The 12,812-nt window shown below is 33.1% G+C and overlaps 1 protein-coding gene and 1 pseudogene across 1 annotated transcript; both read left to right on the top strand.

Moving 5' to 3' along the window:
- The first annotated feature begins 1,024 nt into the window (after positions 1–1,024).
- Positions 1,025–1,976, top strand: LOC125121111 (olfactory receptor 8K3-like). Its single transcript, XM_047769407.1, is given in 2 exon segments — positions 1,025–1,579; positions 1,582–1,976. Coding segments are annotated over 2 exon segments (939 nt in total). The 5' UTR covers positions 1,025–1,035.
- A 7,075-nt stretch (positions 1,977–9,051) lies between these two features.
- Positions 9,052–10,002, top strand: LOC125121112 (olfactory receptor 8K3-like; annotated as a pseudogene).
- The last annotated feature ends 2,810 nt before the right edge of the window (positions 10,003–12,812 follow it).

Raw genomic sequence — 12,812 nt, 5'->3', positions numbered from 1 at the left:
ATCTTTAGTCAGTTATTTACTCTAGGCTCTTAGGAAGAGCTCTCTAGGCTCTAGTCCCTTCTCAAAAATATTCTAACAACACAAATTCAAAACAATCTATAAATGTGAAATTTTTCTTGAAATTTTGGTGAGTGGAAAAATGTTTCCATCTTATACTGATGTGTAAATCAATTTTTGGTGGTCAGGAAACTTTTCAGTATGCAGTTTTAAGGTGATGGCACAAAGTAGAGCATGTTCAGTTTCCAGTGGAATCCAAAGTAAACACATAACAATATTCTGAAAATGTATAGCCTTAAAACATAATAGTGAGGTAATCAACACAGTAAACTGTGAAAAATTAGTTTTATGCTGGTGCCTGCTGTCTTAAGTTGGGGAGAAAAAGCTCTAAAGTCTCTCATTTTACCCTAAAATTAGTACCTACCAAGAGTTTCTTTGAGCCTTTCATCACTGCCTGTACACAAAATATATTGCTTCTTATACCTTTGATTTAAAATATTTTTCATAAGAGTTTTTCAGTATTTCTGACATAGGGAGGTAAACACATGTGGTAGAATATCTACTCAAAATTTTATAAGCAATGCTTTATGTGAGATGAATGTGTATTTCCTGTAAATACACACATACACAACACCACATACACACACAGTTTAATGCAATAAATATTGTATTTTTTTATTTGCTTTCTTAGCTCAACAAAAGATTCCTGACACAGGTATATTCCTTGCAACCAGGTTCAATTCTTTCTCTCTTTCATCCTCTTTTTCTCTTTTTCTTTCTCTCTCTCTCTCTCTCTCTCTCTCTCTCTCTCTCTCTCTCTCTCCTACATCACTAATTCTCTATCTATTATCTATCTATTGATTATTGTTATTATGTTTATGTTGCAGGTGGACTTATTTTAAAATACTCCGAATTGGAAATTTGGATGTATCATATTTGTTCTGGTTTTGAGTACTAAGACACTACCAAATGACATTACATGACAGCTATTGACTCTGCTGGTGTCTTTATCCAGAATAGGTTTTCTGATAAACCTGCATGGAAAAACACAATCAAACAGTGATGAGTGAATTTATCCTCCTGGGAATCACAGACCACCCTGAGCTGCAGGCTCCATTATTTGGGCTGTTGCTGCTCATCTACATGATCTCAGTGGTGGGCAACTTGGGCATGGTCATCCTCACCAAGGTGGATGCCAGACTCCAAACACCCATGTACTTCTTTCTCAGACACCTGTCTCTCACTGATCTTGGTTATTCAACTTCCGTGGGACCCAAAATGTTAGAAAGTTTTGTTGTTGCTCAAAATACAATCTCCTATTATTTTTGTGCCATCCAGGGAGCTTTCTACATTATGTTTATTGTTAGTGAGTTATATATTTTGTCAGCAATGTCCTATGACCACTATGTGGCCATTTGTCACCCTCTGCTCTACACCATCATGATGTCCCAAAGAGTTTGTCACATGCTGTTGGCATTCCCCTATTTCTATAGCATAGTTGTGTCTCTTTCCATCACTGTAAAGATATTTAATTCATCATTCTGTGGCTACAATGTTGTCAGTCATTTATACTGTGACTGTCTTTCCTGTTGTCTCTGCTCTCCTCTATTACATATGACATTGAAATGATTATTCTGGTTTTCTCAGTTTTTAACTTGATTTTGTCATTTCCGATGGTCCTTGTGTCCTACTTCCTCATCCTTGTGACCATTTTCAGGATGAACTCTGCTGGGGGTAGGCACAAGGCTTTGTCCACTTGTGGATCCCACCTGTCAGCAATCACAGTATTCTATGGGACTTTACTGTTCATGTATTTGCAGCCCAAGTCCCATCATTCCCTTGACACTGATAAAGTAGCTTCTATATTTTACACCCTCATTACCCCCATGTTAAATCCTTTGATCTACAGCTTGAGGAACAAAGATATAAAATATGCTCTTCATAAGATATGGACAAAAATTCACCATATCTTTTCTTAAGTACCTTTTACTGTGTGCTTCCTTTGAATCACATTATCATGTGTTCTCTCAGAGGGAGAAGGAAGGGTTAATGTATCCAACATATACTTAGAGATAGATTTCTATGCACCTGTCACACTTCTTAGGGCTCTAAATACATTAGTTAATGCACAATAAGTATCTTTGTGTTCCTGGAGTGGGTAAGAGATGAATTATAAATACACTAATTCATTATTTTCTAGTGCAGTAGAGTGATTTAGGGGTCTGCAAACTATAACACAGGAAAACATTTTGGGTATGCTGTGGTAGTGAAAAACAGTATAGAAAGGGAATTAAAATGACTTGCGCTATTCTCATCTACTAGAATAAACTATCTGGAGACTATGTATTTGTGCGTATGTGTGTGCGTGTGTCTCTAGAGTCTATGTATTTGTGTGTGTTTCTGTAAGCACATTCTTTCTATTTTGGCTTCATATATTTCTATGGGGTGTGTTAAAACACACTTGATTGTGGTTTCTGGGAGACAGTGTATCATGCTAATTAAAGTAATCAGTTGTATGAATTTGCTCAAATGTTTCCTTTCCATGAGGGGGGATGTTTGCAATCTTCCGCATATGAGCTTTAGAGATTTTTTTAACTCAACAAACTTGGCACTTAAGTAGCCCAGACAAACAGAGTATCTATTTTTTTCTATATTGGTCTACTTGTCTGTAACAATGAAGTATTTCAATTGAATTAATTTTCTTGTGGTTTACTCTTTTTTCTCCCTTCCACCTTGATCTTGATTCTAACCTGCTTATTTTTATTGAATGGATTGTCACTACTTCTTATCTCTGTGAGAAAAAAAAGAAAAATTTTTGTTTAAAAGTCATATTCTCCTTGTTTTTGTCTCCTTGCATATGATGCCCACTCTATGAAAAATTGGGTTGTTGCCTCTCTTTCATTGGGTTGTTGCCTCTCTTTCATTACACACACAAATGAAATGAATGTGCTTACAGAAACACACACAAAAATTGGGTTGTTGCCTCACTTTCCATGAAATTGGTTCAAATGAGTATATACTGTGTTTCAGTTAAGATAATGTTTGACTGTATCGATTTGATGATCCTACTTGGAAGACGCAAAAATGAGGTGATTCTATGATTCGGATGATGTTATACTCCTAGGAATGCGTAGTATTTTATAAATTTGTCATCTCTTTTGGACATACTTTCTATACAACCTTCCTCAAATTCTCTAATTTTTAAAAATTTTTTGTTACTTCTTAACACTCAGTAGGCTTATTTACATCATAGAGATACTGGAATATTTTCTGAGTCCACCATCATGGAATAAAATAATCTATAAAGCCATCAACTTTGAATAAAATAATTTATAAGACTATATTTGGGTATAAATATTACTGGTATTTTATAGTTTATTTTTTATTTTTTTATTAAAAAATATTTTGGCCACATTTGTTGCATGCAGAAGTTCATGAGGCAGGGACTGAAACCATACCACAGCTTCGACCTGAGCCACGGCAGTGACAACATGGGATTCTTAGCCCACTGAGCCACCAGCAACCTCTGATAGCTTATTTCTTAACTATTGAAACAATTAAATACCTACATATGAGCTATGTATATATAAATATAGAAATATATTTCTGAGATTATGCATATTGGTCATGGAAACAGTGGAATGTTAATAGCACATTGATTTGAAAACACAAACTGTCAATAAACTTAATCTAATATCCCACTTCTAAAATAAATCTTGGAGTATCTTTGATTATTCCTCAGCTTATAAACCAAAAAGAAAAAAAAATGACAGTTATGGGTTTTGATAATATTTTTCATTCATTTAGAAAATTAGTCCCTATTTCATTTTTAAGTAAATACAGAATTTGTATCAGAAAGTATTTTATTTCCATAGAATACACAAATGCAATTATTAGAAACCCTAACATAACATACAAGTTTTCTGAGACTCATTAGTCATTGAATAATTTCAATTTCAATTTCAATGTGATAACACTGTAAATTAACTAGAATATCTAGCTGTTTGTGAGTATGTGGAGGAAATAAAAATTTCATACATTGTTTATAAAAAATAAAGTACTATAAAGAGTTCAAAACTATTTGGTTTATGATTCATTATCTTAAATATTAAACACTGCCCTGTACTTACCCCAAAGAAATGACAACACATTTCATTGCCTATCCATGTGTGTAAATGTCCATAGGAGCTAGACACTAGAAACACTCAAACCTTAAGAGTAGCCAGACATCAGACACACTCAAACATTCCTCCACGTGAGAAAGTATAGATAAATTAAGAGGTATCCAGGTACGTGAAGACCACCCAGAGACAAGGAGTAATACATTATTGGTACACACAATACGAATGACTCAAAATTTATATGTAAAGAGGGCAGACTTAAAAGAATAAATAAAATGAAATTAAATGCAAAAATTTCTAAAACTCAAACCCATAAATTTATTATTTATTTAATAAATAAAATGAAATTAAATGCAAAAATTTCTAAAATTCACATCTCAAAGGAGATTGAACAGGAAAATCACAGAAATTTAAACAAACAAACAAAAAGGCATTCAAGGCATATAGTTTGGAGAAGAATTTAGACTGTCTCTAAACTGTAAAGGGCATGTTGCTAATAGAAAACCTTAGGTATCTCCCCACAAATGTGAGTTCCACAAGATCACAGGATAAAAAACAACAAGCAAGTATCGATCTGTATATTTGTGTCTGTGTGTATATGCGTGTGTGTATATATGAATTAATATGCATAAACAAAAAAAGTGTATATATAATATGCATATATATATATATATACAACGTTTTTTATCACAAATTATAATGAAATAAATACTTAGTAAGAAATTCAGAAAATGTTAGGATATATATGTTGAAAAGTATACTGATTAAAGAAATCAAAGAAGATCTGAATAAATTGTAAGACATACTGAATTCGTAGATCAGTAGAATAGGTTGCTAGGAAGCAAAGAATAATTGGAGTGGGAATTGGATAGAATGGAATAAAAAATGTTTCAATATAGAAGTTGTAACTAATGAAAGATGGCCACATATTATGCAATTGGAAAAATGAGTAACAAATGTCCACCTCTGCAAAAACTATAACTAAAGTCAAAGGAATAACAGGTCGTATTTGCCTAGTACATAATTTTTACTCTGTTTAAATTTTTACAAATAATGTAATAGGACAGAATTTTAACATTTCTCTACTGTGTCACCCCCTTAAGAAGATACTGTGGGAAAAGGGGACTCCTGATAAACCTGTCCTAAATAAATAAGATTTTCATCAACAGTCTCCAGTGGTACAAATGGAAAGTTAACTAAGAGTGAAAAATAGGTATACTATTTTATGAAAAATAGCACATGCTCTCATATGTCATATGAATAATAAACACATTGCTTGGCATCTCCTCAGGAAGCATCTCAAAATGTGAAAAAAAATATATAAATTGTTCCCAATATGCCATGTTAAGAAACACATAAGGGAGTCAGGACAGAGGCTTCAATGCAGGTAAAAATGATAGCATATTTCATTCTGTAACACAAGCTATGAATATCCACAATGTTTCAGTGATGTTTGCAACATTCCACTTTAATTCCACGGTGAAGCGTAGCAAAATGTGGCCATTTCTGATTCAATCCACTTTTATTTCTTATAATTGTAAAACCCAAGCAATAATAGGAATTCTCTCCTTTTTTCTTTATTGTCATTTTTTGTTTGTTTGTTTTTTTCTTTTTGCCATTTCTTGAGCCTCCATTTCTGGAGGTTCCCAGGCTGGGGGTCGAATTGGAGCCATAGCCACTGGCCTACGCCAGCGCCACAGCAATGTAGGATCTGAGCCGCGTCTGTGACCTACACCACAGCTCACAGCAATTCCGGATCCTTAACCCACTGAGCAAGGCCAGGGATTGAGCCTGCAACCTCCTCGTTCCTAGTCGGATTCATTAACCACTGCGCCATGACGGGAACTCCCATTGTCATTTTTTAATACTTTCACTTGGGTTGAGAGGCTAAATGCTCACATGCCTATTTGAAACATCATTGTCATGTTTATAAAATATTTGTTTCAGGGAAATAATGTTATCTCAAGACCAAAACAAAGAGAAATAAAGCATGATGATAGAAATATAATTTTTTAATTGGAAAAATTAAGAAACTGCAGGTATTCACTCTCATTTTGATTTCCAGTCAAATATTCATTTGGTGACTCTAAGATATTTCTGTTATCATCTCAAAAATACTAATTGATTTTTAAAATATTTAATTATTTAATGATTATTTAAATAAATATATCAAGATGATTCTCACCTGACATCTTAATGAGGAAAAAAGAGATTTACACCTCACATTGAGGTAAGGAAAGTACTGTTAGGACATTAGGAGACTGTTAAGTAACCAGGTCTATGATAACAAGGTACAATGTTCAGCATCCTCTTCTTTGTCTTGTGGGATGATCTCAAAGAATATAGCTTTGAAAAACTAACAATTGAGTGTTAAATAGAGATAGTAAACCATGAAAAATAAATTTGTTTTTTTCCCATAGAACTCCAAAGCTGGTAAGAGAAAATTATTTTATCTTTCCTTACCTAACAGGAAGATTAGTACTCAACATATGCTATTTATTTATTTTTTATCCATCTGTGATAGTGAAGGAAAACCAAACAAAAGAAACAAACAAAATAAAAGATAAGAAAACAAGCAAACCTCAAGATTTATACTTCTCTTTATTGCATTGACTGAATATTTCTCTAATATTGTCTCCTCATACACATTTCCACATTTCTAATATAAAAGGGGTATATGTGTTCAATGAAGTCTAGAATGTCCAGAGGTCACAAACTTACAAGCGAAATTTTAAGTCATTTAAGTGTAAATTGCATGTGATTACCTTTTAATTTAATGTGCTGAAATTATATGTTTGCATCTGCTTAGAGCCCACTCAGAGCCTCTTGACTTGCTATTTTATTGAAACAGTAAAATTTTATTCCGTTTTTAAAATTTTTATTAGAGTCAATTCACAATGTTCTGTCAATTTCTGCTGTACAGTAAAGTGGCTTTTTTTTTAACAGAGTGTTGATGCTTGAAATTTTTAGACTAAAAACAATTATCTTACTTTACATGTGATCCACCTCTTAGTCTGTTATCATTTTTATCTGTGATCTTTTGGGATATTTTAGATACATTTTATGTCATTAAACAATGATTTTCTGCATTATGTGCTCTACTATGGTTTGAAGGAGTTCTTTGGGGCTTAGTGTTCAGGAGGATTTCAAATATTCTGGAATCCACATATATCTCATCTTTGGTGCATTTTATATTGTCTCTAAGGTATTGTGTATCATGATTTTTAATATATTTTTAAAGTACTGTAGCCCTTAATCCAATGGGAATTTTTATGAAACTTGTATGTAAAACAACTGCCAGTGAGCTCTTTTTCTCCCAGTTGGCCCAGATTTTATACTAGTTTATTGCATAGCATAGTGTATCTGATTGGTTACATACAAGTTAGTATCTTTCAATTTTAATGAAAATGCTGTAAGTGGAAAATATTTTAAGCCAATTTACATCAACAAACTTATATTAGGATTTCCTGTCGTGGCTCAGTGGTTAATAAATCCGACAAGGAACCATGGGTTGCAGGTTCAATCCCTGGCCTTGCTCAGTCGCTTGAGGATCCAGCGTTGCCATGAACTGTGGTGTAGGTTGCAGATGTGGCTCGTATCTCTCATTGCTGTGGCTCTGCCATAGGCCAGCGGCCACAGCTCCGTCAACCCCTAGTTTGGGAACCTCCATATCCCACGGGAGCAGCCCAAGAAATGGCAAAAAGACAAACAAACAAAACTTCTATTAAAGTTCTATTAAAATAGATTTAAAAATTACAAGATAAGCAATCCCCAAAACAAAAATTTATCATTCCAGTTTAATCGTGGAATAGGAGGTGTAGCAGTGACCAAAATAAATCACATGTATTACATTCTGCTTGACCCATTCCTCCCCATTCCATCGCTATAGCCCTAACAACGAAGTTAAGTCACAGTTCAGAGAGTGCATGTGTACTTGATATTTGAGAAGTATTTCCAGGTAAGATAACCTCAATGAATCATTGAATCTTCATTTATCTTTCCCCCAAATCCTGTACAACGTTTTGCACTATATATGAGAATAAGAGTTTTAGATGACTTACATTATTTGCCCAAATTAACACTTTGTATAGATCATAAATGAAGGTACTACAGAAACTGTACGTATATATATTTATCTCCTGGTATACTTCGCCACATGAACAAAAATAATTCCCACAGTGATCCATTATAGTTTCCTATTTATTCGTATCTGCCAGTTGTGCTACCTTTTCAGCCAATACCACCTGAAGGCATAAAATATTTCATAGCACTATTATTTGAGTAGCAGATATGAATTTATGGAGTTTTTGAAATTTTTATTATATAATTGGCATATGATTTATGCCCAAATATTGAGGTATTTTATAAATCTCATTATGTGATTGTATCATATAAATTGTAAAAAAATTAAGCAGTAGTAAAATAATTACCCATAAACTTAATATCTGCAGTTTTAATGTTGTTTTAACTCATTTTGATTTTACTTTGTTTTCCATGTTTATGAATTGTTTTTCTAGTCATCTATATCTATATCTTCAGGGTTTCTCAATGTGATATTCTTGTGACTACTAGCTGAATAATTTTATGGTTTGAATATTTGATTTGGTAAGATACTGAGCTGACCTTTAATTGTTAGAAGTCAATAGAACCTCAATTCCTGATTGTGACAACCAAAATGGTTTTAGACAGTGGGAAACTATTCTTTGGAGAGTAAAATAATTCCAATTTAGAGAACCACAGATCTATTTCGATATCTCTTTCTATCTCTATGTATATTTTAATATGAGGCTGATGGTTTTATTTTCAAATATTCTAAATTGGAAGGTTTAAATGAATCTTCTTTATGTGAGCTTTGCATACTAAGACATCTCTGAGGAAAGAATACACAAAATCAATTGACTATACTGATGTGTCTATCCAGAATAGGTTTTCTGATAAACCTGCATGGAAAAACACAATCAAACAGTGATGAGTGAATTCATCCTCCTGGGAATCACAGACCACCCTGAGCTGCAGGCTCCATTATTTGGGCTGTTCCTGCTCATCTACATGATCTCAGTGGTGGGCAACTTGGGCATGGTCATCCTCACCAAGGTGGATGCCAGACTCCAAACACCCATGTACTTCTTTCTCAGACACCTGTCTCTCACTGATCTTGTTTATTCAACCTCCGTGGGACCCAAAATGTTAGAAAGTTTTGTTGTTGCCCAAATTACAATCTCCTATTATTTTTGTGCTCTGCAACTAGCATTCCTTCTTGTGTTCATTATTAGTGAACTTTTTTTCTGTCAGCAATGTCCTATGACCACTATATGGCCATTTTTCACCCTCTGCTTACACTGTCATTGTGTCACAAAGGGTATGTTGGGTGCTGGTGGCAGTCCCCTATCTCTATAGCACATTTGTGTCTCTTCTAGTCACTGTCAAGATTTTTAATTTATTCTTCTGTGGCTACAATGTCATAAGGCATTTCTACTGTGACAATCTCCCTTTGTTATCTTTGCTCTGATCAAATACACAAGAAATTGAACTAATTATTCTGATCTTAGCAGGTTTTAATTTGATTACATCCCTCCTGATAGTGCTTGTGTCTTACCTATTTATTCTTGAAGCCATTCTCAGGATGAACTCTGCTGAAGGTAGGCACAAGGCTTTTTCAATCAGTGGATCCCACCTGACAGTGGTCACCGTGTTCTATGGGACTCTGATATTTATGTATGTGCAACCAGAGTCCAGCCATTCCTTCGACACTGATAAAGTGGCTTCTATATTTTACACCCTCATTATCCCCATGTTAAACCCCTTGATCAATAGCTTGAGAAACAAAGATATAAAATATGAGCTACAAAGGATGTGGAAAAAACTATGCAATTTTTTCTCTTAAAGCTTATGCACAATAAGACTACTATAAATTAGCTTATGGGTTTAAAACTTTGAGTGTTTCTAAAAGGAATAGCATGAAATATGCATTTGCATATGTTTCAAGATTGCCTTCTATGTGCTAGTCACACTTTTGTGTACACTACCTACATGACCACACACACACACACAAGAAAAAGCCTGTGCTTCTTTGAGAGGGAGAAGTGAATTATAAAAATAAAGTAAATGTCATCATAACTTAGAACGACTTAGGACATTAATAAGTAGGTCAGGAGAGTTGGGTATGCTGTGTGGAGTGGGGAATAAGAGTAGATCCCAAAGGGGAGTTCAAATGATTATTGCTTTTTTGTTTGTTTTGTTTTTTGCTTTTTTTTAGTGCCGCACCTGTGGCATTTGGAGGTTCCCAGGCTAAGGGGTCGAATCGGAGCTACAGCTGCTGGCCTACAACACAGCCACAGCAATGCAAGATCCTAACCACATCTGCAACCTATACCACAGCTCACAGCAACGCTGGATCCTTAACCCACTTAGCAAGGCCAGGGATCAAACCCACAACCTCATGGTTCCTAGTCATATTCGTTCCCACTGCACCACATTGGAACTCCTAAATGATTATTATTCTCAACTATTAGAATGAATTTCCCAGGGTATACATGTGTGTTCATGAATGAACATGTGGTTTTTGTAAGCATATCCTTCTGTTTAAGCTTCCATTCTCTTTTAAATCATGAGCTAAAGTTAAACATATTGTGGTTTCAAGGAGGCTCAGTGCAGAGCAATGAGCCTCATTTCAACTCATCATCATCTGAATTTTTTCAGATGCTCCCATACCACATGGATGATCTTAGGATACTGCTTTATTCTTATCAGCGCTGTTACTTTTATATAGGAACCCTAGGAAACATATTAACTCAACATACTTAGAAATTCAGTAACTCACAACATCAGCATATCTTATTTATCTAAATCAGTCTGTTCCTCTATACCAGTGGATGTACCAACTAAGATGTGTCTTTGATTGTAGTTAACAATATTATACTGCATACTTGAAAGTTGCTCAGAGTGTAGGTCTTAAATAGTCTCACCACAAAAAGAGAAATTGTATTCATATGATATGGAGATGTTAGCTAATGCTAAATTATAATCATATTGCACTATATAAATGTATCAAATCAACATGCAGACCTCAAACTTACACTGTATTATCTGTCAATTATGTCACAGTAATGCTGGAGAGGGGAAAGCAGATAAATTTTTTGAGTCTCTTTTGGAAGCTTCCAATTTTTGATTTATATTTTATCATCTCTCTATAGGTAGCAAAGAAGATAATGTCATGATTTGGTCTATATTATATTTCTAGTGAAAATGTAATAAGATATGTAGTAACTGTATGTATGCTATGTTTTCTGAAAAAAAAAAATCCTCCTACCCCTTCTAAATTTCCACTTTTTTGTTTGAGTATTTTTAACATGAAACTTATAAAGACTAAACTGTTTTCTTTTTCCACTATCATGGAATAAAAATTTTCACGCAGTCAAATTTGAATGATATTTGAAAAAAAATAATTCATTCGATAAAAATTGCATGTATATTTGCAAATGAGATTAAATATTACTAAACAATTTATGCAGTTAAAACCAGAAGTTGGTATATAATTGGAATATTTCACTTGATATGAAGAATATTAGAATTTAGTAAATATTATAATAAACAATGATTATTACAGTAAATAATAAATCATTAATGTAATTAAAGCATTATAAGAAAAATTGTAATAAATTACAAAAAATATAATAAACAATGTTATAAAATTTTAAATTATAAACAACCATTAGTAATTATTATAATAAATAATAATTTAATAAATTATTTAATTTAATTAAAACATTATAAGAAAAAAAGAGAGCAAATAAGCCAGATCATTTATGCAACAATTCTAATAAATTTCTAGCAAATAAAATCTAGCAATATGTAAAACAACAATGTATCATGTTTGGCTGAGCTCAAAATGGTTTAACATTCAAAAATAAAATCACCATATTAAGAAACTTATAAGGAATTTTTTTCTGTTCTCCCAATAAAGGCAACAAAACATTTTAGGATCCAATATGCATTAGGAGTAAAAATTTTAACCAGGCTAGATTAGATGGAACTTCCTAAACCTGACTAAGGGACCAATGAAAAACTTATATCGAATATATGCCATATTAAAATCTCAAACACATTTTCACTAAATCAAAGAAAAAGGCAAGTAGGTCTCTTCTTTCCAATTGTATTCACCATTGTACTGAAGGTACACAATGTGGAAAGTTAAAAAAAAAAAAAAAGTGCATTTTTGAAAGGAGGAAGTTAAACTGTATTTATTAGTACATGACAAGATTGTGCAGGTGGAAATCAAATAGAATCTACAGAAAAAAAGATTAAACTAAAAAAGAGAATTTAGTACAGTTTCAAAAACATAGTATACATAAAAATTTTGATTTCTGTGTACTACCAATGAAAAATTAGAAAATACAAATGTACCACAATTATAAACTACGTAAAGGTAAATCTGAAAAAGAAAATATATATAAGGTCTGGACACTAAAAATTAAGAAACATTCCTAAAAGACATTACTGAAGGCCTAAACAAATGAAAGCTCTACAATGTGTTTTTACTGGATTATTTGATATTGTTAAAATATCACACTTTCTGAATTCAAGCCCAAAAAATCCAAACAGGTATAATTTTTTGATTGGAATTGAGACTCTGAAACCAAAACATATAAACAAATGCAAAAAAGCTAAAATAGCAGAATTAACTTTAAACAGTAA

This window comes from Phacochoerus africanus, chromosome 2, assembly GCF_016906955.1.
Source record: "Phacochoerus africanus isolate WHEZ1 chromosome 2, ROS_Pafr_v1, whole genome shotgun sequence".
NCBI classification, from domain to species: Eukaryota; Metazoa; Chordata; class Mammalia; order Artiodactyla; family Suidae; genus Phacochoerus; species Phacochoerus africanus.
Note: the sequence above shows the minus strand (reverse complement) of the source record. Positions and strands in the feature narration are given on the sequence as shown.